The 25,445-nt window shown below is 40.9% G+C and overlaps 1 protein-coding gene and 1 pseudogene across 2 annotated transcripts in view; one reads left to right on the top strand and one right to left on the bottom strand.

Moving 5' to 3' along the window:
* LOC111321417 (uncharacterized) overlaps positions 1-25,445 on the bottom strand; it is a 46,656-nt gene that overhangs the window by 5,907 nt on the left and 15,304 nt on the right. For both annotated transcript variants that reach the window (XM_088734651.1, XM_088734652.1), the window contains exons 14-48: positions 24,997-25,054; positions 24,678-24,780; positions 24,357-24,405; positions 24,171-24,226; positions 22,345-22,419; positions 22,116-22,190; positions 21,140-21,237; positions 19,976-20,018; positions 19,329-19,422; positions 18,656-18,760; positions 17,863-17,900; positions 17,632-17,710; positions 17,253-17,320; positions 16,348-16,405; positions 16,179-16,241; positions 15,684-15,790; positions 15,348-15,447; positions 14,795-14,892; positions 14,589-14,702; positions 13,601-13,714; positions 13,139-13,232; positions 11,994-12,068; positions 10,983-11,035; positions 10,796-10,880; positions 10,345-10,479; positions 9,659-9,805; positions 8,520-8,618; positions 7,702-7,817; positions 6,804-6,942; positions 6,267-6,320; positions 4,599-4,679; positions 4,442-4,494; positions 3,609-3,743; positions 3,201-3,276; positions 2,636-2,696 (exon numbers count right to left, since the gene is read on the bottom strand). In XM_088734651.1, the coding sequence (XP_088590777.1) occupies positions 2,636-2,696; positions 3,201-3,276; positions 3,609-3,743; positions 4,442-4,494; positions 4,599-4,679; positions 6,267-6,320; positions 6,804-6,942; positions 7,702-7,817; positions 8,520-8,618; positions 9,659-9,805; positions 10,345-10,479; positions 10,796-10,880; positions 10,983-11,035; positions 11,994-12,068; positions 13,139-13,232; positions 13,601-13,714; positions 14,589-14,702; positions 14,795-14,892; positions 15,348-15,447; positions 15,684-15,790; positions 16,179-16,241; positions 16,348-16,405; positions 17,253-17,320; positions 17,632-17,710; positions 17,863-17,900; positions 18,656-18,760; positions 19,329-19,422; positions 19,976-20,018; positions 21,140-21,237; positions 22,116-22,190; positions 22,345-22,419; positions 24,171-24,226; positions 24,357-24,405; positions 24,678-24,780; positions 24,997-25,054 (2,998 nt within the window). The remainder of the gene's footprint in view (positions 1-2,635; positions 2,697-3,200; positions 3,277-3,608; positions 3,744-4,441; positions 4,495-4,598; positions 4,680-6,266; positions 6,321-6,803; positions 6,943-7,701; positions 7,818-8,519; positions 8,619-9,658; positions 9,806-10,344; positions 10,480-10,795; positions 10,881-10,982; positions 11,036-11,993; positions 12,069-13,138; positions 13,233-13,600; positions 13,715-14,588; positions 14,703-14,794; positions 14,893-15,347; positions 15,448-15,683; positions 15,791-16,178; positions 16,242-16,347; positions 16,406-17,252; positions 17,321-17,631; positions 17,711-17,862; positions 17,901-18,655; positions 18,761-19,328; positions 19,423-19,975; positions 20,019-21,139; positions 21,238-22,115; positions 22,191-22,344; positions 22,420-24,170; positions 24,227-24,356; positions 24,406-24,677; positions 24,781-24,996; positions 25,055-25,445) is intronic.
* LOC148722344 (uncharacterized) lies at positions 1,159-2,620 on the top strand (annotated as a pseudogene).

The raw sequence follows: 25,445 nt of genomic DNA, 5'->3' as shown, positions 1-25,445 counted from the left end.
TAATAATAATAATAATAACAACCTTATGATTGATAAGATGGTCACTCGGGACTGTCATCGAGGTAAACGCAATTTAAGCATGGCATGAGTTGATGTTCGGAAAGCGTATGATTCTGTTGATCATAACTGGTTGATTGAGGTGATGGAAGTACACAGGGTACCCGCCTGGATTGGTAAAGTGATAAAACACCTGAGCGCAAGCTGGAAAACTAAGATCGTAGCGACTACAAAGCAAACAAGCGAAACGTATACCACCAACCGCCTCCCGGTTAGCTCAATGGATAGACCGCTGGACTGTTGTGCGGGAGGTCGAGGGCTCGAGCCCCGGCCGGACCAACACTCAGAGTCTTAAAATAAGTAAGAAGAATAAGCTACCTTTCTATGACATCAAGAAATGATTAGATATTCTAGTCTTCTCGGATAGGGACGAATAAATAGAGGTTCCGTCTCCTGCAGGGTTAGGGGCAGGAGACGTTAATTTCCCGCGCACGAGATTATTGTGTGATGGATGTCCTCCCCTGGGGTGTGATGGGTGGGTATGGGATGGGTGGGTAACAGGACCTCCGTTGATACCAGTGTTTACTACACTAAAGGGGCTATCCTGTATAAATATAGATGTCTCTACTCATCAGATTTCACAAGGGACAGCCTCAGGGCGACGCCCTACGTCCACGCCTTTTCACACTGTGCCTTAACCCTGTTGCGTGGATATTGAATGCTACAGAGGGATACAGACTGTCTAAGCCTTTATCAACTAGAATAACACGCTTACTTTATGTAGACGATCTGAAAGTGTTTGCTGCCTCTGAAACTAAACTAAATCAGGTACTTCGATCAACCTGCACTGCAATGCAAGATATGGGACTTCATTGGAACCCAAAGAAGTGTAGCGTCATTCATGTGCGTAGAGGTAAAAAAGTCCAAGATGCCAAAGACGTCAAACTCAACGAGACGTCAGTGGTCAAGAATCTCGAGTCAGGATCCAACCACAAGATTCTGGGGATTAAAGAATCAGTTATGCAAGACGAGAAGCAAGCACTTACAGAGGCTGCAAAGGTGTACTTCAGAAGATTATCCGTGATTTGGACGAGCCCACTATCTGATTTTAACCGCGTCCTTTCTACAAACCAGTTTGCACTTCCAGCACTCACATACCCCATGTGGACCCAGCATTGGCCACTTGCTGAGTTGCGTGACATAGACAGACAAACAAGAAAGACCATCTGTGAAAATGGAGGGCGTCATCCACTTAGCTCCATAGCGGTGCTATATCTACCTATGGAGAAAGGAGGACGAGGACTACGAGCCATTGAGCGAGAGTATAAGCTGATCAAGATCAAAGCAGCAATTAAACTCTATGAAAGTCCAGACCCCGCGAACTGGATACAACTCTGAACTTGAATACCACTGAACCATCATGTAGCCCAACAGAAGAACCAGAGATAACTACCAAAGATCTGCACATCAGGAAGCATATAAAGAAAGTTGTAAATGAGAAACTTGTCAAAAAAGTCGAAGATCCACAGTGGCAAGGAAGTCTTTTAAAAGCAAGATGGCAAGATGATTAACTGAGCCATGAAAATTGTTTTGCTTGGCTCAATAAATGGCAATGTGCTCCTACCCACTCTATCGCAGGCATCATGGAACTGTACGAACAGCTCACACCAACAAAGGTCTACATGGCCTACAAGACTGAAACAACGGACAAGAATGATGTCAAAAGTAGAATGTGTGGCGATGGTCTTGAGAGCATGGCACATGTACTTGCTGGATGTCCATCATTAGCTCAGTCCAAGTACTTAGAAAGGCACAATTTTGTTTTGAAAGTGTTCTTCTTTGAGATGCTCAAAGACCTAGAGCTCGCTGATAGTACTCCGCCATGGTTCTCAGATGTGAAGCCCAAACCTCTTTATAAATCACCTGATGCTGAGGCATACTGGGATGTACCAGTATATGCTGATCCTACATATGTACGATCTAATCGTGTGGATGCACGTTTCATCGACCACAAAAACAAGAAGGTACTTATGGTGGAAATGAGCTGCCCTTGGATCAAAAACAGAGACAACAAAGACAAAGAAAAGACCAAGAAGTATGGAGCACTTAGACTTGTGATGACAAAACAACACCCAGAATAGAAGATCTCACAAGTAAACGTCATTATAGATGTACTTGGAGGATGGTCTAAAGTTATGGAAACTGAAATGAAGGGCATCTTTGGTACAAGATACAAAGAAATATTGCTGAGAATGCAGAAAGCTGTATTAAATAGCACTCTGAACATTGCAAGAACATTTAAACTGGTTACATCGTAAGAACTTTAAGGACATTATGATTTGGTTTTTATGAACAGTATTTTATGAACATTTCAAGTTAAGGATATTTTAAGAGCTGAAAAAAACATCTCAGTATTGGGCCAATTGACACTTTTATTGTTTTATATTGATCATTTATATTTAAGTAGTATTAGATATTATTATAGTTAACAGTCCTGTCATGCAGATAGGTTACGAATTTTCACCCTATCTCGCTTAGCTCACTAGCATCCAAACGTGTATACTGCATAATAATAGAACCAACAACACAAACAGCACCAGTCCAGAGTTACAAACCAATTCAGTTAAATCTCACTGACCTGAATCAATGGATATCGCAGCGGAAAATTGGTTCCATGCCGCCTGAAACTTTCCTTCAACCTGATAGAGAGAACCGAAAGGAATCAGAAAAGATAATCCACAAATTGATCCCAGGTCATACAATCGAATGTTTCATAGATTACCCATTAAGACAGTTTTTAAATCCATGTATCTGTTCTTCGGTCACCGAGTCATTCGGACAGCCAGCTAGCTCGTCAGTCGGTCACAGAGACAGACAGACTGATGATCAGCAAGACAGACAGACAGTCCGTCCGTCCGTCAGTCAGTCGGTCAGTCAGTCAGTCAGTCAGTCAGCCAGCCAGTCAGTCAATAACTAGGTCAGTTATTTAATCTGTCGGTCTGAGAGTCAGTCATTTAGTCAAAAGTCAGTTATTTAATCCGTCGGTCAGGCAGTTAGTCATTTAGTCAAAAAGTCAGTCTATTAACCAGCCGGCAACACAGGGAGTCAGTCAGCCGTCCCACCATTCACACAAACAGTCAGTGAGGCAGCCTGTGAAAAAGGGAGGCTCGCAGGTAATTGATAATCAATTAAGCAATCAATACCTGCAAATTGTAGCCCAAGTTCACTCGCGCAGATAAACACAGTGGGTTCACGTGAAGAGCCTTCAAATAATCATGTCTGCAGTGGAAAGAAAAAAAAAATACTTCGATAGCAAGCGGTTATGCTGAAAACTCCTTGTTTGTCTTTTCTACTCAATAAACTATAAGTAGACAACCTTTCCTGTGCGTGGTCCTCTGTATTGATCATTTCAAGTTAGGAAGCTGAGAAATGAAGGCCGTTAGAGGGCAAGGGTGGATCGAGTAGTAGACAAATAGACAAAATCCAGAAAGATGGGTAAATGGACAGGCAGGAGGTGTGAGGGGACGTAACAGGAACACAAAAGGGTAAATAACTACATAAAGATGTTAGCAGGTGGTCGAGAAAACAAGAGAACGTATCTTAGTAGTCACCTTCCCAGAATAGTTCCATCTTCATGTCCAAAATCCATCAGAGCATTTCCACGTCCATTGTACGCTTCAACGAAGAACGGATCAATACGAAGAGCATCGTTGTATGACGAAACAGCTTCCTCCAAGCGATTTAACCTGAGTAAAGCATCAAACAGAGGAGTGTGAAGACAGGCATAGCCTTGGTTGTTTATATTATATGTTACCAACGACAAACATTTGTCTGAAAATCTCTTGAAACGACAGTAAAGCAGGGACCCCGAGTGAGGTTCCTGATAAACACAGACTTTTATTAGCTGCACACAGAGGCGAGATTAAAACCCAAACCCTGCTTGAATTTCGCTGGAGGTGGAGCCGTAGTCATAACTTCCACAGTATACCAGCTAGCGTGTCCTCGTGATTTAGGGAGCTTGAGCATAAATGTTTTTGAGACGCGGACGGCAGCCGGTAATTAAATTCTCATTTCTAATGCTCACTAAACCTTTTTGGTCTGCAAAGGTTGGCTTGAAACGTTAAAACGACGACCTCACTGTGAATACATTGGCGTCAAAGTAGGCCAGAATTGATTTTATTCTTCTTCTGTTTACCGTCCGCGTCTCAAAATCGTCTCCGCTTGAGTTCTCTAAATAAAAAATTAACAAACATTATTAGATCAGCTGGACGCGCGTTTTTCCGCCCGCAGGAAGATTTGAGACGAGTCGGAGAGAGGGTTGCTTGGAGTCTGGCACTAATAAATCAGTGCCAGACCCCTTGCAGATCTTTCGCTAGCTAGCGTTACTGAAGTCCTCCTACTTTCCAGCGGATTACTCTGGATAAGAACGACGACCAGCACTCACTTGTGATAACAAAGACCCAGTGTGTGACGTATATGAGGGTTGCTTGGCGACACCTTAAGGCAAGATAAAAATTGACAAATTTTACTTTACAGCACACCAAACAAAGAGAACGACCAAAGGCACTAAACGATAATAAAAAGGAAAGTCTTTAAGGTACCTTTGCAGCAGCCAGGAAATCTTGTAGAGCATTTTCCATGTCATCTATATCGTAATAAAGCAATCCTCGATTCTGCAGAACCTAGATTGCGACGGGAAAACGAGGACAACAGAATACGTAAGCCTAAGAATTCAGCAGATCTCTAGACAGGATAAAATCCCATAGTTTCCGTACGGAACTAACAGTTAGCCCTATACCACGGCGGTCAATCGTCGAGCATGCGCAAGGAGACCAATCTTTAGTGACCACGCGCGAATTTTCCGCCCAGATTTTTCAAGGAAAACATAAGAAACAACCACTGCCACGCAAAATATGAGGGTAAAAATGGAAGTGTCCAAAGATATCTGTAGAAGGAAATAAAAGTAAGGAAAAGGAAACCTTGAAATTTTTCGAGCGGAAAGCTTATTTGATTACTGGCATCCTGCTACTCTACCATTTTTTTAAGCTTTATCAAAAAAGTAAAACGCTTGTGAGACACAATAACTTACGGATTTGAGTGAATGCTTATAATTCCTGTAAGAGAACGTAGTTCTGAAAGCCTGAAAGCATGGCACCTAGCCACTACATATTTTGCACATATGCAGACGTTTGACCGCAAGGGTTAGCCTAATACTACCAAGATCAGATAAAGCGATTCAGGATTTCGCGGCTCGATTCTCAATAAATGGAATGTATCATGATCACATTACACAAGTTTTGAAAAGATCTTCATTGGCTAACCGTGGATAATCTAACTGTTTTTAACATTTTGCTTTTTACTCGTAAGGCTGTCAATGTTTTAGTCCCAGCACACTCAGTGAATTGGTCAAGGTTTACTCTCCTAAACGTAAACTTAGATCTTCTCCACAACAAGTTTTATTTTATACCTTTCTCTAACATGAATAGATATGGTGACAAAGCTTTTGCTGTCTGCGCACCAAATGTGTTGAATAGCCTTCCATAACATCGACGTAACAGTTCCTCTTTATGCAATTTAAAGTCACTTGAACACGTTTCTTTCTTAGTGGGCCTTTACTTCATAAATGTGCGGTATTCAGCTTTTACTTAGTAAATATACCATTCTGTTTGTTTGATTTTTAATACAATTCTGTCAAGCGCCTTAGAACTTTCGGATTTTGCGCCACATCAATTGTAATTATAATCATTGTTATTGTTACTGGTTCTCTCATATGGTTGCTTTATATTTTATTATGGATTGATTAAGAGATGTTGGTGTTAAATCAAGACAACACCCTTTGACTGATATGTCTGTCTATTCTCATTACCAGTTAGATGTATTATATATATCTTATCAACCAAGCGCGAGGGCCGTACTGGGAGAATATCGGCCCGAGGTCTTGACAGTACGGACCGAGCGCAGCGAGGTCCGTACAAAAAAGACCGAGGGCCGATATTCTTCCAGTACGGTCCCGAGCAAGCTTGATTAATAAGAGATTTATTATACGACTGAAGTTCAAAGGGACACAAGTGCGGTATCATTCGGGACCATTCGGGACAGTGCCCGGTCCAATACTGAGAGAATATTGACCGGCAATAGAGCATTTTGATTGGTTGATTTTAGTTATTGGCCCTCTGACTGCCCGAGTCGTGTAATAAATATGGATATTGTAAGGAAACGTTACACGAGGATCACTTCCGAGAGTTGTAAGCTTTACTAAATAGGCTCACCTTAATATTGGGAGAATCGTCAAGTAGCATTACTGTTCCATAATCCATTAGCGCCTAAGGATTTGTGAAAAAAAAATTGAGGCTTAAGGAAACTGTTTTCTATTTTTTTTTTTTTTTTTTTTTTTTTGTGAGCATGCAACAGCATTAAAATCTGAGACTCCACTAGAAATCGAACCCAGACCACTGGACTGCACCATTGGATTGCAACAATGGACTGGACCATTGGACTAGACCATCGGGTTGGACCATTAGATTGGACCATTGAATAAGCCTCAGGCAACTAACTGGTAAAATAAGCCATTTTGTATACTACAAGGTCGAAAGTGCCGTGTGTGTAAATAGAATAAGAGAGATATTTAATTTTGATCATGGACGTCGAGGAGAAATTTCCTTTGCCCCACGCTTGTAGTACAAAATCTTTCCTTGTTCGAAGATCTAGCTCATAATTTACCAGATTTCCTATTCAACAAACCTAGAAGTTGATGTAGAGATAGGTATGAGTTCAAATCAAACACGTATTCACGAAGCAGTACCAACCTTCTGAAAGAATCTCATTTCATGGTAGCACACAGCACGGTTGAAGAAAGCCAGTGAGCATTTGCAGTCGATTGCCACAGCTTCGGTAAGATCCTTAACCGCTAGACTGAAAGCTTTGATGTTGTACTTCAACGCTCCCCTGCAAGTTACAGTAAGACAAATCTCTATTCTCACAAGCCTCGACCTGGCGCTTATTCATACGTTTGTCTTTCGTTTCTCAGTTCTTTTATTTCGTTGTCGTTCATTCACTCATAAATTTGTTTATTTGTTCGTAGTGCGTTTGCGCGTTCATAAGTCATTAGTCGTTTCGTTCAAATGCTTATTTGCCCGTTTGTTGTTCGTTTGCAAGTTCGTGTGCACTTTCGTCGTTCACTCGCGGGTTTGTTCTTTCGCCTTCACTTTCGGTTGGACCATTCGCTCATCACATTACCCAATATTGTTCATCGTCTTGTCACAGCTCTTTTCGAGTCTTAAAATATCACACCGCGTGATTTGCACTAAGTGTATAATAGTTTTGGCGCCAGAGCGTTGTCCCAGGGAGTCTGGGCACCAACCTCCACCTTTTATTTAAAGACGCAACGAATTCGATATTGTACATAACGGTCAACCAGAGATCACATAAAGATGTATAAGATGTATGGAATACCCTACGAATTGTAAGTTACATTTCGTTGAACTCTCAAATGTTATTCTATATTTAAAACAACCTGTATTTGTTTTTTAGTTTGACTTGCTTCCTCTGGCAACTAGTACGAAAATAAACGGGTCACCATACATCTGTAACCTTCAAAGCTACAGTAACGCTTCACATCGCAAGCGCGAATCACCGCGCAAATGATAGAGTTCTTATCTCGGCGAACCCAATTACAATTCTCAAACGTTTTGGTGGGAAACTAACCTGTAAAGGTAGGCCCTAACACTGCGGGGTTGGAGCTTAATGGCCTCATTACAGCTCATGATTCCTTTACTGTAGCGTCCCTTCATACCATAGTAAGCTGCTCGACTCAAAAATGCCTGAGGAGGAATGCCATTACTATGTCACGTTTCGCCTCACAGTTGCTCAACAAATATTTGCATTGTAACGCAATGATCTTTGTTTAGAGGGATTTCTCCCGCTTGTATCTGATCACAAACCTCCGCTCTAAGTTGGACTAAAAGTGGACTACTTACACCCCCACCTTCTTCTTATGCAGGCAGTAACTGTCACGTGATTGAACTGATATCGCCCAATTCGTGAAGGGAGGGGAGGGGGGGCTAAAATAGTGTGAAACACGCAAATGAAAAACGCAAGAAACAATCCTAAGTTTCAATATTGCCTTTTAAAACACCCTCAGCTTAATGCATCTAGAAGGTTGAAACTTATCGGAAGGAAATTTTCGTTACAAAAACTGTTAGTCTATAGATAAGACCTTAGGTGCGCGTAAAAATGCCGAGTGGTAAAAATCACATAGATGAGGAAATACTCCTAACAAAAGTCTATTTTTCTCAGGGTATACATGCATCAGACTTTACGCAAACAAAAAGGAAAACAATGTGAGGCAGTTTTCAAGTGGATTCAAGTGGGTTTCGTTTTGGAGTAGATCACGAAGATCACTTTTTTTTTTTTCTCTATAAAGGATATTTCAGGGTTTCTGGGAGGTAAGGCTACATTCATACGTTTGTTAGGGCTAACTATAGAAATAATTGGAACTTTTACGATTCTCTCCTACTGCTGACCTGGAAAAGTGTTGGCTTAATGGCCAATGCTCGGTTAAAATCATGGATTCCTTTTGCGTGCTTCAACTTCATCTTTGTCAGTCCGCGCTGATAGAAAGCCTGTCAAAGATACAGCAACCTTTTAGCTCAAAAATCAGAAATTTCTTCTATAACACGCACAGAAATTCCCTTCCATACCATCTTGAAGAGTGTAAATTTAGCGCAGGATGTTAAGAGTGATGAAGAGTATTCAATGGAGAGCAATTTTAGAGCGCTTTTCGAATGAGTCGTAGAATGCGAACCAAAATAATTGGAACGACCAATCAGAAGAAAGGAAAATATCTTAAAGAGCCAATCAGATCTTAAAGCAAAAAACAAGCAAACTGCCTAAAGCGTGGGAAAAGGGCGGGTGAACAAGCCGGGATTGGGTTTAGTTTCGCACCTGATTGGTTGATAGGTTGGCGCGAGTTTTCTTGACCAATCACAGAGCCAAGTGAGGCTAAACCAATGCAATCCCAAATTACTTTCGACACTTATTTTGAAGTTGCTGTAATCGAGTGTAGAGAGTAGACCAGGATTGCAATGACTTTTCTTTATTTCGCTCCAAGATTGGTCAAGGAAATTCGCCCCACCCTCTGAACCAATCATATCCAAGAGAAAAACCAGTCGTCACTCCTTCACTCGCTATATAGTTCCCGCACTGCTTGACAAATCGACAGTGATTTAGTGTGGTCTGTGTTCTTATCGACAATGATACTCGTCATCACAGTGGTCACAATGTTGTAGACTCACGAGGCGCAGCCGAGTGCGTCCGCAACAAATTTTGACGACTGCGATGAAGACTATCGTTGTCGATAAGAGTACAGACCACGCTTAACCACTGTCGCTTTGTTTTTTTCACCATAACTTCTCTAACATAATAGTGCGTGACGCGTTGTGTGACGCGTTGTGTGACGCGTTGTGTGACGCGTTGTGTGACATGTTGACGCGAGCAGCGTTTTCTGTATTCTTATCGACAACGCCAAATGGCCAATCAGATTGCGAAATGACAGCAAATTCTGGTAAAAAAGCACTTGGCATATTATTAGATTAAAGTTTTCACTGGCGCATTGTGATATTTGTCTTTGTTCTAAATGACATAGTCACGTGTGTCAGGTCACCTCGGCAAAATCGGGGTTCACTCGAATAGCATTATTAAAAGCGTCCAGAGCACCAAGTGGCCTTCCAAGTTCTGAATGACACATGCCAATCAGGAAATGAACAGATGCAGCTTCTATTGGCATTTCCATTCGAGGATTCCACGGAGTCTAAGGAAAAATTTCAACATTATACGATCACAACCCGTATGTATCCTTGATAACAATACAATTGTAGCACTGCTGGAGAGAACTCCTACACACAACCTCTCGGGGAGTACTCCCGGGGAGTACTTCAACCTCTCGGGGAGTACTCCCGGGGAGTACTTCAGGGGTCAAACCAGTAGAGTGGTTGACCTGGGGCCCTTTTCTCGAAAGTTCGGTAACTTAACGGTCCGTAAAGCTATTCTGTTTTTATTCAAGATAGGGATTTCAAAACGTTTGAAAATAATACAATAAAACTATCCGCTAAAGAAACAAAATGGACTGGTTTAGGTGCCGAAACCTGCTTTTCAACTTTTTAAATTTTGATTTACCGGGACTTTCGAGAAACGGGCCCCAGGAGTCAACTCTGACTTTTTCCACGTGATTTGGTCCATTTCTTCATAAAGAGAAGGGGGAATTAGCAGGAACGCAAGACTAACTTTGCGGTAAGATTCACTCAGGCAAGGCGAGTGAGGCCCACAGGGTGAGACTTATTTCGTACTCACCATGATCGCGATGGCTCTTTCAAAACTCCTGATGGCGTTCTCAAATCTCTTGGCCTTCATGTTGGTCTTACCCAATAAAATGAATAATGGTGCTATAGGTTTCACGCGGGTGGCTCGTTCGAGAACTTCAATGGCCTAGCGATCAGTTGTAATAGACGGTATTAATTAATCAACGAGGAAATTCTAAAAATGGCATAAATGGGGTAAAATGGACGAAGGAACAAAAGAACGAAGGAATGAAGGCACGAAGGCCCGAGTGTACGGGCAGACGAACGAAAGAAACTCCCTGAGAAAATTCCAAGAGCTCAGGGAAGGAAAACCATATGACAAGGAGGACACTAAAGACAGTGTTGTCAGTTTAAGAGCAGATATCATTGTCACTGGTTATTACAACGGTTACTGGCCTTTTCGACTCGAAGCAACATTTCCCTGACAATGACGTTTATATTACCTGATCGAAATTTTTCAAGAAGCTCTGAACTACAGCTTGTTGAGTCGCCGATGCTCCTAGTCCCTGGTTCAAGTCTGCAGCTTGCCTAATGTAGTGAAAGACTGCATGAGAAACTCGATACAAAGTAAGACTTCAGAGGTTAAGAGACGCGCCATTACTTAGACAAACAGATCATGAACGAACATACCTGACGTGGAAACTTGCAAGCTCTAACTTGTTTTCCTCCAATAACAACTTTCCCTGAAAATACAAAGCCTTTTTTATTCATGCATTCAAGAGGGCCCCTTCCGCTTCCCACAGATATAGGTGTTTTAGCGCAATCGTGTATTGCTTTTGGCGATTCGATCACCGTCAAAAACCGTCATAGAGACCTCCCAAGACTATCACGTGTACATGACACTAACACAGCGGCTAAACGTCCACGCAAGTGCAAACATTGTCGTGTACAGGTGGTTTGCTTCCAGGCTATCAGAGCCAAGTTGTCAGAGAAGTCATAAGCAACTACGCAAGCCAGTAAGTCGCAGTGTTTTGAAAACGTATAAATGCGTTGATACAGTTCACACTACAAAATATGATAAAACAACAGATTAACATACAATTCAATAATCTTTGCAAAGAATAAGAATAAGAATATATAAGAATATATAAACTTCGTAATGGGCCTTGGTCACCATGGAGTCCTTGCGGTTCAGTAGTAGAGCATCGAGCGCGGAATCCGAAGGTCTGAGGTACGATTCCTTATGGGGACTGACAATTTTTTCTTTGTCGCACGCCCGTGACAAGATAAACAATATCTTTTTATACTAAATAATCTTTGTATTTAAAAAGTCTCAAGTTTTCATTTTCTTTACTTTCGTTTCCTTTTGCAGTTTTCCAGGAACTTTCAATTTTTTCTTTTTTCGCATATTTTGCGTAATGACAATAGTTTCTCATGTTTGCTACAAATTTTGTTCAGGAAAGTGGCTTGGGGCCGGCAAAATTGATCCCCTTACGCATGCTCTACGTTCAACCGCTGTCTTGCATGGCATCATCAAATTACATTATGCCGATTGGCAACGCCCACTGACAACTTACGTCGGCCAAATACCTACATACGGTTCCCGTCTCCTCATTTCCCATCCCCTGCTTCTTGCAATACTTTTCCCCTCCACCAGGATTTTCAAATTCAAAAGAGGAGAATGTGAAGTTGTGCACTTACCCTCGCCATGTGGTAGTCTGACACATCCGGTCTCATGTGAATGACTCTTGTGTAATCCAAGATGGCATCTTGAGTCTGGAAACCACAACGATAATAAGAAGCTAGATCAAGTATAAGTTGACGATGGCTCTTGATGGTCTCTACACGTTGACCATTAGGGACCGGTCATTATTCATCACCAGGAAGGGGGGGAGGTTCGATGAATTTGGTTGTATTACGATAAAACTTTATCTGAATTCCCTTGTAAGGCTCTGAAACATTCTCATGATCCCCTCTCATTGTCAGTTAGTTGAAAGTCAATATTCTACAGTCTCCACTTTCTACTCTGTCGGCGACGACTGATTTCCCCTCTATTTCCCCTGAAGACCATGTAATCTCCTCCAATATCCTCCGTCCCCCCCCCCCCCCAGCGATTAATGATGACGGGTCTATTAGGTCTACAGGGAAATTTCAATTGAGGGACTAAAGTAACTCGAAAGTACATTAGTTCTACTTTTCTACGCTCTGCGATGAATCCAAAAGCTCCGCCACTCTCTAAAACGAATCGCCACTTGGTTACTCGCTTTTTCTCGCACTTCAAAGAGTTTGCTTGTATTCACTTAAACGCAGTATTGGCCGCTTTTAATATTTACTTCTGTCCTTATTGGCAACATAAGATTTTGATATCTAACTACACTCCGTAGAGTACAAATAACGCCATAGACGAGTATAAATATCACGCGGTATTTGTAATCCAGAGAAGTGGTTAGACAGGTTTTCTCGAATCGCGCAGGCGAAGAATTGGATTGAAGTTACGAAAAAAAAAATGGCGGACAATTTAAAAATAACTCGTTATTTGTATTTTGACTTTCCCTACGGCTCGTCAAAATACGGTACATCTCGTAAAAATACTGAGCGATACTACACAACAAAACGTCTAATAAGATATACATCTTCTCAACACTCGATCCAAAATCCGCTCTTCATAAGAAAAAAAAAAAAACCACACACACAGAAAGAACAACGCACCTAGTTGAACAGCCAATTTGCGTGCCTAGAAATTTACTCATGGCACAAACTACCGTGAAACTGCTGGAAGTACATTTTTCACAGCTCATCAAACTGAATCGGAATTTAAATTCTATTAGACAAAACTCGTTACCCACCATGTGGAGTTTGTGATAAGCTTCTGCTCGGCAGATGTAAGCTCTGATGTATGTCGGATCCACTCGAATGGCTGCTGTGTATCGACGAACAGCTCTGATAGGAAAAACAACACCAATACCGAAAAAGGAATCATCAAACTGGAACTTTTGTTTCAGTTTGACATAACCCTTCTGGATCAAAGTCAGTATCTGATCAACTGCGCACCCACCCCTCCCCTAACCCAAAAAACAATGAACTGATAACAAGGGGAGGGGTAAGTGCGCAGTTGCGCAGTTGCTCAGATACAGACCCTTTTACCATTGCGACAGCTATGTCAATTAGAATATTACAAAGTGTTCGAGGGAGGTGACTCTAGTCATTTAGGATGGTTACCATGGAGGTAAAAAAGGAGCCTAGCTCAATTAAAAAAGACCTAGATTTTAAAAGAAAGAAAAAAAGGATAAAGAAAAAGAGGAGCTCACTTATGGTAATTACTGTATTTGATTATGCAGATCAAACCGACATTGACATGCGCACTGGCTAAATTGGAATCCAGTTGAAGTGCAGCTTCAAAATCAGGAACAGCATCTTCCCATCTGTAAGATGATGAAAACGGTGATTGAAAGAGTTGTCAGTTAGGTGGATGGTTACTCTTCCTCGATAATATGCAAGTCAATACGTTGTAGTTTATCCCCACCACCCATTCATAGGTTTATGAAATTCCCTTGCATGTTGATGGAAATAACTTGTAAGTCTGTCAGAAACAGTTTCACTTTTTAATTGTAAGGAAACAAGTAGAAATATCTTGTGAACAAACTCTTCGAGATGAGGGCGAACTAGCAGGGGGGGAACCTGCAGTGAGGCGAAACTCCAGAGAGGCACTGAAAGAGTGACGAGTCTTATCCAAGAACATAACTCGGTGACTGTATCCAGGCAAACGAGCTTAGAGTTTTGCCAAAAAAGAGATATTTTTAACCCGTGGGATCCTACGAGTTTGAATCTTACTCTTACTGGAAGAAGTGGTTCCTTTTCAAGAAAAGTATCCTTAGAGCCCTTTTGATTGAATGTCAAAAACCAAAACCAAACTTATCACAAAAGCCAATCAGATGAAAGGAAAATACCTCTAGGAGCCAATTAGATTCTAAAGTAAAACCAAGCAAACTTCCCAAAGCGCGGGAAAACGCGGATGACCACGTCTTGATTGGTTTTAGTTTTGCATCTGATTGGTTGAGAGAGAGTGGCGCGAGTTTTCTGGACCAATAATCACAAAGCGAAGTGAAGCAAAAACAAAGCAATCGGGACACTGTAATTTGGTGTTATCAACTGAGTTGATAATGTAAATTGGCCACCGTAAAGAGTTTAAAAGCTGACGTTTCGTGCGTTAGTCCTTCGCGACACCCATTTGAAAATAGCTATAGTTTCAGTTGTTTCATGCCGTGTGCGCAATTTGACTCCAACGCTTAATCTTACCTTTTCAAATCAGTGTACAAAATTCCTCGATGTAGAAAAGCTTTGACATTATCTTCAGAATTATCCAGAAGAAGAGACACACTGAGATCCTGTAGAGCTCTCCGTGGGTGAACTCTGGAACAAGAAAGTATGTTGGAACAGTTTTTGAAAGGACACTCATTTGACATTTTAACACAGAAATGGGACTGGTAATGGTAACTTCTCACTTTCTCAATAAACATCCTCTGTGGTAGAATGCCACTGCATTGTTAGGATCATAATGGACAGCAGCAGCAAGGTCTTTCAATGCAGCCTCAAAGTCATCCTGCAACAAAGTGGAAATTCTCCACATAAGAGAAACTGCTGTATGGTTAGGAAAATAGCTTCTTTCTAAAAGTCACATTACCAGTCCCCGAAACCCCACTGGCAATTTCTGAAAGCAAGAAGCTACGTGAAAGAGGCGCTTAAGAGTTTGGAATGAGAGCTGTGCGCACGATACCTTTGTGAGGAGAGCTGGAACGAGAGCGTTATCGAACAAAAATGCCAAAAACATTCTGAGGAAACAATGGGAAGGCAGAATGAAACTGACTCACCATGTGTCTTCTTTGTACCCGAAAGTTATAGCGCCTCAAAGGAGCTGTAACATTGTTGAGGTGGAGGGAGATGGGGAGCTTTGCATTAACTCTGATATTTCAACAGTTAAACACAGGTGACACATGAAAGAAAGGTGTGGCTAATTGGGCTCTAAGTGCGGAAAAATTTATTCATTACACGGCATACCATCTTGGCGTGAACTCTTGCCCTGTAAGTATAAGCCTTTGAGTCCTTTGGGTCCTGCTCGAGAATCTCTGTAAAATCTCTAAGAGCAGCAGTCCAATTTCTGTGTTCAGCAAATATCAAGAAAACGTCAAGATCGTTAGGAAAGTCCATAGGCATTCAAAAGTATTTTAATACTGGTTGGAAAGAAGCACTACAGAATCAAAGCCGTACCTTTCTCAGAGACAACACCGTTCGAATGGGAGGTATCCTCTGCGTTAGATTATTTCATTGTCTCCCATAAGATCACAATAAGGCAATTGATAATCGATACAAGATCGATTTTAATTCGATACTCACTCGTTTTTAAAACGAAAGAGGCCTATCTCGAACATGGCATCCGTCTTCGAAGGCAAAAGCTTTGCTGCAATTTTATAATCCTCAAGAGCTAGAATCAAATCACCACGCTGAAAACAACAACAACAAAAAACAAACAAAATAAACAAACAGATTAACTGAAAGTGTCACTTCCTATAGATTTCGATGGAATCTATATTCCGACTAAGCATGGATCAAGGCTGATAGTTTCTAAAGAAACTGTTTGGGGCTGCGTCGGTGGGGGCAACGAAATAATTTGGATATATCAACAAAGTTGAAATGGTAAATTGGCCACCGTAACGATTACAAAAGCTGACGTTTCGAGAGTTAGCCCTTCGTCGGAGCTCCGACGAAGTGCTAACGCTCGAAACGTCAGCTTTTTTAATCGTTACGGTGGCCAATTTACCATTTCAACTTTGTTGATATATCCAAATTATAAGCATGGATCAACCTTGAAAAAGCAGTCGGCATAATTACCATTTTAAACATGGCTGCTCTCTGGTAGTACGTCTCAGCATCATCAGGATTCAACTTGATTGCCTAAATATTTATTATCAAACTCGGTTAATTCCATTTGTACATAAAATCAAAATCAATAAGGGCGGGATAATAGAAATATAATGGCATCATTGCCGTACTTTACTACCTGGGAGTAATTGACGATGGCCATTGTTGCATCATTTTCTTGCCGATATAATTCTGCCCTGCAATTTAGAGGAACACATGCTGGTTTATGCCCAACGAGCGAACCACAAATGATACCACCCAGTTACTGGGAGCAGTTTAAAATAACATGTCGATTACTTTGCTTCCCTTCGCTCTGTGATTGGTACAGAAAACTCGGACTACCTTCTCAAACAATCAGATGCAAAATTAAAGCCAATAACGGCGAGGTAATAGGGGGCCTGGAGATGAAGGAGGAGATCCAAGGAATTTGAAAATTGATGGATCACTTCGGTTCCACGACAGCCGGCTGCCACATTAAGGCGTCCTCTATCTACGCGTACCTGTCTTCCTGATCTACGTCTACACCCCACCCTATTCTACTGTATTTCTTTGAATTTGAACTTCATAGATCCATTGTTTCTTTGAATTTCTCGCTTTCACCGTCCAAATCACGTTCTAAAAGGTTTTAACGGAGCTTGCCGTTGCGGTTTGTGTACCATGAAAAAAAACCCTTGTCATTCGCAGTCAGTGTGTTATTAATAATAATAATAATAATAATAATAATAATAATAATAACAGTAATAATAACAATACTGATAATGTTGTTTTGTCTTCTATCTCGGCCCTCGTTCATATCCGTTTATTCTTAGCATTTGATTGATGTTTTACTACCATAGTAAGCCATATTCTGTGGAACTCGTGTTCTTTTTTTTTACGTCGTTAACAGACGATACAGAAGTATCCCAACAAAGCACCTTTCAGCAAGTTTCCTTCCATGCTTCAAAAGCGAACTGCAATAGTGGAGCTTACATATAATCAGCGACCCAACTGCTGTTGGGTTCTACTATTCCTATTGTTTGTCTATGTCTGTCTAATGAAACTAACCTGGATCGAAACGCACGGGCTTGACTGCTGCTGTTCTTGATGATGAAAGACAAGTCCTCCAGAGCTGACTGAAAGATGCAATGATATAAACAATAAAACAACAAAAAGAAACAACCAAATTGGTTGCGAATAGTTTCGGCGCCATATAAACTTGACTCGGCGCCGTATAAACTTGACTGACAGTATCTGCTGCACAGAGAAAATTAGATCTACGTAAGCCAAAGAAGCATAAAGGACACTTAGGTATAGAATTGTAAAATACGACTGATCTAGCGGTTTTGGATACATACGATGACGATCCACAAACGAAGATGGATTATGTGCCAATTGCGGGGACAACATAAACCAATTTGCAACAATTTCTTTCACTTGATAGTACCTTTCTGTTATCTTGTAGAAGATGCAGCAGATGCCTGTGCCAGTACGCGTCAAGCAGTTTCGGCTCCAGTTCAATAGATCTGTAATTATAGCAACAAAAAAAACTTGTCGGGGCGAGTTTCAACTACGTAGTTGATCCAGTAAAAGATAGAACCGTAAAACTAGCTTGGATTGGACAAAAATGCGTCACTAAACATGAAATAGAATAAAGAGATCTGTCTCATTGTTTTACCTGTTTAAGTCATCCCAAGCTTTCTTTATATGTCCAAGCTGCCGATAAAAATAAAATAAAATTATTCAACGACACTATATGAGTGACAATCATTCGTAAAGAATTTCTTTATTGTAAAAAAAAGATAGTCGCCTGAAAAACAACAAACTTTTGGGTTTGCGCAAAAAAGTTTCCTGATCCTAAGGAAGCAGAATAATATTCTTGTTGCCACATCTGCAGCAAATGACCTTACACATGCTGGGGGGAACTAGAAATGATCCAGAAAGGTCTTTAATTAACAAGTCCAGAGAGAACCTGGCTTCAAAAGAGCGGGAGAGAAGTAACTCTGTCGTCTGATCAAATTAAATAACCAGTGGGAGATTTTCCATCTTTTGTCAATAGTCTATACCTTATCAGCAGGGGTAAATGCTGTAAGCTCAAACCCAATTGGCGGGTACCTATGGCAGACCATGAAGTTTTATGGACTGTGAAAGGAAGCTAGCTACCTTACGGCTTGTCTAGTTTAAAGAATGAACATAAGTTTTTCTTAATGTCTTTTTACAATCCATAGTAATCTTCTTCATCCTCGACCATTCTTTTTACCTTTTAATTTATCAAACCCCTTTATTGCTTTTCTCCTCCAGCAAACAATTAAAGAGCAGATTTCCTACCTTAAACCGACAATTCTGAATAAATAAAAAAAAACAGGTCCGAAATATCCTAAGTATGCGGAGTCTTTTTAAAATGATCATAACAGACACTGAGCAGATCTCACAAGCGCTTTTCAGTGCTTCAAGTGCCTGATTCATCGTACCTTTCGGTAAACAGCGCCCCGTCGGCATAAATGGATGGCTAAAGATTCCTTTCCTTGGATTGTGTCTAACAGAACAGTCAGTCGGTCAACTTCCTCTTGAAGAGCCTGAGGTATTTAAGGACAAAGCGCTTCTGTTAGAATCAGAAGAAAGAATAAAGATGAACACGAAGGTAAACAATAGTGATAAAAACTAATTATGAAGAGCCAAAACGACGAGAAGTAACGACAAATTAACTTTCGTATAAATGCGAAACCTAAATGCTGGTTCATACAGTTTTTACTGCCTTTCAGTCTGTATACGTGATCAGTAGGACGCTTTTCGCAACAAACGTTTGCAAGAAAACGCTGCAGACAGAGGTTTATACCTGGAATACATGTACGGACTGGGCGAGAAAGCTGTTTAGTGACGTATGTTGCGCGAGACCTTACTTTCCTCAAACGCCGCGCTCTTTTGAAGTAGAGAAATTAATAAGATGATCAAACTTAACCAAAGTATATCCAAAACAAACAGGGTTACGAAATGAAAGCTCACATTGGTCGTTACCACGTTGCAACCATTATAATGTTCACCTGGACATTACACCCTCTTGCCTTTTGCTAAACAAGTGAGAAAAAGAAGCGCACCATACCTGTATAGAAGGCAAACAATGAAAACGACTTGGTTCTAACTTACTTGGTACAATTCTTGGTCTGAGCTTTGAATCTCCGGCTCAATAACTTGTATATCGTCCAAGATATTATTGTCAATAACAACCGCTGAGGACTTGCTACAAAAATCAAATAGAACTCAATTTTATCCGCATGATAATAGTAGAAAATTATTGTGGGAAAAAAAACCAATTTACTCTTACTCCCCAAACGTTTGCACTATTTTCGAAGCAGCACCGCCAGAAGAACATAAAGGTGTTTGTGAGACTTAAATACATCATTAAAGGTTCCCTAACTTCACCAGGTTTTCTTTATGTGGAGCCTAGCCAGCTACACCATTCATTCAGCTCGTCTCCCATTTTTTGAAGCCAATTTAAATTCAACGTCGAACGTAATCCGGGATTCCTTTGGTTTTGCTTTATCTGGCTAGGTGATTGGTCCAGTAAACTCGCGCCATTTCTAAACCAATCAGATACTAAACTTAAACCAATAGCAAGTTGGTCAGTTGCGTTTTCCCGCGCTTGAAGAAGTCTACGTGTTTTTACTTTAAGTTTTCATTGCTTGCTCCTGATATTTTCCTTTCATCTGATTGGTCTATGTGATTACTTTGGTTTTCATTCTACACCACATGATCGAAAACACTGATTTAAATGATGCGTAGTTTTGCCTCACCTTGGTGTTGGTGGTCTGGGAGATGCAAAACTCTGCAGATCAACTAGAGAAAAAAACATACAAACAAAAACAATTAAAAAAAGGAATTTTTTAGTGAAAAAGGAAATTAAAAGATAAGTTTAGCCGAGCCTTCTAGTGGAGCTCCAGTTGGTTCACCGACTTACCAGATTTCCTTCATTAGTTAGTAACACCGCTTACGCGCCTGCCGCGCTGGAGCTCCTCTATTGAAGAAAGTGTAGATGCTATCATGACGAATAAAACTGAAGAAGTAACTTTACATTTTCGGAAGCATATGGCAGCTACTAACAAATTGATAGTTGAAAATGATTCGAAAAACATGATATCCTGTACTCCGCAGGACACCTTGCCACTACGGGACTAGTGCCGATCTACGATGTAACCGATACGTTTTACTGGGCTCAGATGCAACAGATGCAACAGATGTCTGGCATGTCCTGTTGCTTCACCGACGTCAACTGAAAAGTAAGTGGGGTTTCAATAACTTTTTCCATGGGCGGCTACCGAAAGGGTTATAAGGGGGGAGGCTTGGGGTATCCTCCCCCAGAAAAAAAATTGAAATTTGAGGAGTCGTAGCTCACTCGTGTGAAAACCCCTGCAAAACCCCCAAAACAAAAGAACCCGCTGAGCACTCGCAGGCTAAACGAACAGCAGTAGGATGACCGCCAGTAACCGGCTTTTATTAACGTTTTTACTCCCAGAAGTGATCAACGTAAAACTTCTCCTTATAGTTTCCGTACATTATCCAGCAAACAGGTAATGAGGGTATTCAAAGTTATCGGGTAAAAGGTGTTACTTTGATCTAACACCGAATTCTCATGAATTTGTAAGGAAATGTGTAGCAGCTAGAGGGGAGAATTAACAATCACATCTTGGAAGTTAAATGGTTAAAACGCCTGAGGCAATGATATATAACATGTTTAAAGGGTTTATGTCGGACTAATTTGATGACCTGCTCCCAGTTGGCTTGTTCGCTCAATTGGTAGAGCGCTGCACTAGTATCGCAGAGGTCAGTGGTTCGAATCCCGTACAGGCCTGAATTTTTTCAGGTCTAATTTTCACTATTGCTTAAATAGTGCTCTTTACTGTGAGGATCGTGCACAAATACATGTTTAAGAACGTAAATCAACCAGTTGAACAACTCACATTTTATTTCAGGCACAGCAGGTGTAGGGGGATAAACTTCGTCGAACCAAACATACCAGAGACGTTCACGTACTTCATCAAAGTTTTCTTCGTCTGATCTGTTGGGGTAAATTTGAGAGAGTGACTAGCATTTAACTTTCTTATTACCCCTGAATCACGCCCTAAGGTCACAAGAATAAAGGAAATAATCACTAATTCAATTGTAAAGACGCGCTCAATTGTTAAACAAATTCTCCTTGGTAGTACCTTAGGAAATGAATGGAGAACAGTATGGTGAATATGCATACTGACATTAATGTGTAAAGGTTTAATAACTGTGTGCATTGCGTGTATAGACTCTACTAGACGTCAGCTCCAACTAGAATGAACCTGGCTCTAGCCACCATCAAGTCGCATCTGTACCCAACGTTGCATCGTTGAGGTCATAAAAAAAGAAACATCTTTGCCAAAGTTTATCATGATTTTTACTGCATCAACCTCGATAAGAGTATTTCTCCATAGATGTCGTAAGCAAGTTACAGAAATCATTTCGGTGATGTTTCGCAAAGTATTAGCGTACAGTCCTGGGGCTCGTTTCTCGAAAGTCCCTGTAACCTGACTGGCCCGAGGCTTTCCTTTTAAATCTGGACTTAAAGAATAGAAAAGCAGGTTGTGGCACCCTAACCAGTCCAATTTTGTTTCTTTAGCTGATAGTTTTATTACACAATTTTCAATACTTTTCAAACCCCCATCTTGAATGAAAACAGAACAGCTTTACGGGCCCGTCGAGTTACCGGGTCCATCGAGAAACGGGCCCCTGGACGGCGATCTGATGAGCTCTATAAGACTAAAATATTTAGCTATGAAACATTTCTTCTATGCCGCACCTAAGACTCTTTACTTAAAGCCTACTCGTTGTGCTTCACCTGCAAGCTCAGTTTGAACTACATTATGCAAAGGAAAAAAATGAAAACTTTTTCTACTCAAATATACATACCCAATGAACTCGTTTTTGAAAACGTTGTCGAAGTCAAAAATTGCAGGTTCGCTACTAACTCTTATCAGTTCAGCCCTGTGGAAGAGAGTGGAAACACGGTTTACTTTTCTTTCGAATAAAGTTTTTAGAGCTTTTTCAATTTTCGTGACAATCATTTTTTCCAACAAAAGATTTGTCCGATTAAAAAGCAAAACTGTGTAGAGTAAGTTTTCCCTTTCAATCAGGTTACCTTGTACTAATGCTTTCCATTCCCTCTGTGGTTGTTTCTTCGGCTAAAAATCTCATATCAGTGAGTGACGTACGTCTGTAACAGAAACAAAATATTGTGTTTTAGCTCAAGTCCTTCTGAAACCAGTCTGGGACGACTGGACAGGACCTATTAAACCTGGGGACCGGTCGTTATTCATTGCCTGACCCTCCTCCTATAAGGCTCTGTAGTGATCTAATGATATCCCCTCCGTTCCGTTCCCTCATAAAAACTATGTGTCCCCCCCCCTAAAAAAAAGATAAACTTCAACAGTTTACAACAACTTCAACACTTTACATACGTATGCACGATCCTCGCAGTAGATAGCGCTATTTATGCAATAGCGAAAATCAGACCTGAAAAAAAAAATCAGGCCTGTACGGTACTCGAACCACTGACCTCTGCTATACTAGTGCAGCGCTCTACCAATTGAGCTAACAAGCCAACTGGGAGCAGGCCGTTAAGTTGGTTCGTAATAAACCCGTGAAAATAAACCCGTGAAAGTGATAAATGAGATAGAATAAATATATGAAGTTCATATATTTTGAACTGCGGTATTAGATACGCTGCACTAGTACCGCAGAGGTCAGTGGTTCGAGTCCCGTACAGGACTGATTTTTTTTTTTTTTTTTTTTTTTTCAGGTCTGATTTTCGCTATTGCATTAAAAGTGCTATCTACTGCGAGGATCGTGCACACGTATCTAATACCGCAGTTCAAAATATATGAACTTCATATATTTATTCTATCTCATTTATCACTTTCACGGGTTTATTACGAACCAACTTAACGGCCTGCTCCCAGTTGGCTTGTTAGCTCAATTGGTAGAGCGCTGCACTAATATCGCAGAGGTCAGTGGTTCGAGTCCCATACAGGCCTGATTTTTTTTTCAGGTCTGATTTTCGCTATTGCATAAATAGCGCTATCTACAGCGGGGATCGTGCATACGTATCTAATACCGCAGTTCAAAATATATGAACTTCATATATTTATTCTATCTCGCATGCACTTTAATTCGTCTATTTGTCAATCACTACACGCAAAAGCGTGTACTCTTTCACATGAATGCGATCGCTGGGAGAATTAGAATTTCCACTCGAGCTATTGGTTCTGAAGTGCGTTCCTGCGACAGAAAAATGCAAAGTTGATCATTCAAACATTATTCGCTTAAACACTCCGCCCTTCAGTTCATTTGGATGGGTGGATTTCGTTTAATGCGAGATGTAGTCCTAGTGAAAATTGCACGCTCATCGACCGAAGCTTTCTCTGTGTCAAGCATAACAGGTTCAAAGATGACATGCACAAAACTAAAAAAGAAACAGAAACCTGAGTTTTTTAGCTATTAATTTTGTGGAATATCACGTTAAATACAGTACCTAATAGAGAGATTTTGCACCGCGTTTGCGTGAAACGTGAACGGCAAGAGTGACCTTATTTTCCCACCATTTTTTCACGTTTGCTGGTTGTGCTTTGCCGTTTCTACGTTAAAGTAACCTGTTTGCTGTGTACGTAAGATTTTCTTCATTTTTTCGTTCACAGAGTAGAAGTTCATTACCGAATAAAGGGCACAAAACTATTCCTTGTAAGTCAGACAAAAGCGTCTTCAAAACCATCATGACAGAGCTCGCGCGAAGCTAAAGCAGCAAGGTTCACACTATTTCACGCGAAACGTTTACCGTTTTCACGCAAGCTGACGTTTACCGTTTCACGTAAACGCGGTGCTAAATCACTCTTACCTCGTACCCAGATCCTACCGTGAAACTTACAACCACTCAGCCGTGAAAGCTTTGTGTACGAGATTTTACAGTACCTGGTTAATCTCCTTGCCGGTTGATTCAAGAATTCTCTTATCGCCCGTTCTCTTTCCTAATTAATCAAAAACGAACCGAATAAATAAACAAGTAAATAAGTAAACGAATGAATAAAAAACAAAGAACGTAAGAATTTATAGAAGAAACATTCAAATGACCAAATTTAAAATAAGGCTTCAACATACCAACTCTTTATTTGTCTTCTTCTTCACTCTGCGTCGCTGATTGAACTTCCTTTAAATCAAACCGATGAAAATAAAATTTACATCCCACTTCATCGTGTCCTTTTGCATCCCATTCCACTCAGTTTTACTCTTTCCCTTCATAGCTATTTCTGCTTGTCCCGCGATGCTCTACTGTTGGAAATGCCATTTTGTCTCCATCCATTATGACCCATCTCTTTCCCTTCTACTCTCTCCCATTCCCTCCCAACATACCCCGACAATTCCATACCACTCCCCTCACCCTGAAAATTCTTCATCAAAACTACATCGGACTCGATATACCTACGGCTTGTTGTGCCTGTTTGACCAGTTGTGCCTGTTTGTATCGACATGCTATCACCTGCCTCGGTCCTTCCCTCATCAGTATCAAACTCGTGAGACAAGTCTTAAAAACAAAAAAACAACAACCTCAAATTATGAACTGTGTACCAACGTATGATTTAACATGAACGCTTTAAGCGTCCCCCACCCCCCCCCCAACCCCTCAAAAATCCCATAAGCAATTGCGCGCCCACTTACGTTCCCAGGCTATTACTCTTTTCCAAAGTGAGCTCTAGAAATAAGGAAAATTTTGTTGTTCACATATGCTAAAGCAACTTACCCAAAACAGTACTGTTCTCGGGGTGAGTAGTTTTCGTTGCGGCTGAGGATGACTTTTCCTTTACGAAAGCAAAGAAATTTACTGGTTACATAATTTTGGTAGCAAAGTCAGTGTTCTGCAAGTTTCACTCGAATAAAAAAAAAACTATGCGGCAACTGAGATTCTTTGCAGATCATTATATATGATTTCTTTCATGTCCTTAGGCTATGGAGGGGGGAGTTGTTGGAGTGCTTTTTTTGGGGGGGAGTGTCACATGGTTTTTGCGGGAGAACGGGGGGGTCAGTCGTGTTAACAGAGTATAAAGGGGGGACTACAGAAAATTGACTTCCAATGCGAGAGGATCATTTGAATACTACAGAGCTCTATCACTATGAGTTTTTATTCCTTCGTTCCCTGATTGGTCGAGGGAAATTGCGCCAACTCCTTCACTAATCAGATGCCGGCAAAAC

The sequence above is a fragment of the Stylophora pistillata genome, chromosome 10, assembly GCF_964205215.1.
Source record: "Stylophora pistillata chromosome 10, jaStyPist1.2, whole genome shotgun sequence".
Lineage (NCBI taxonomy): Eukaryota > Metazoa > Cnidaria > Anthozoa > Scleractinia > Pocilloporidae > Stylophora > Stylophora pistillata.
The sequence above is the reverse complement of the archived record's forward strand: the minus strand, read 5'-3'. Positions and strand labels throughout refer to the sequence as shown.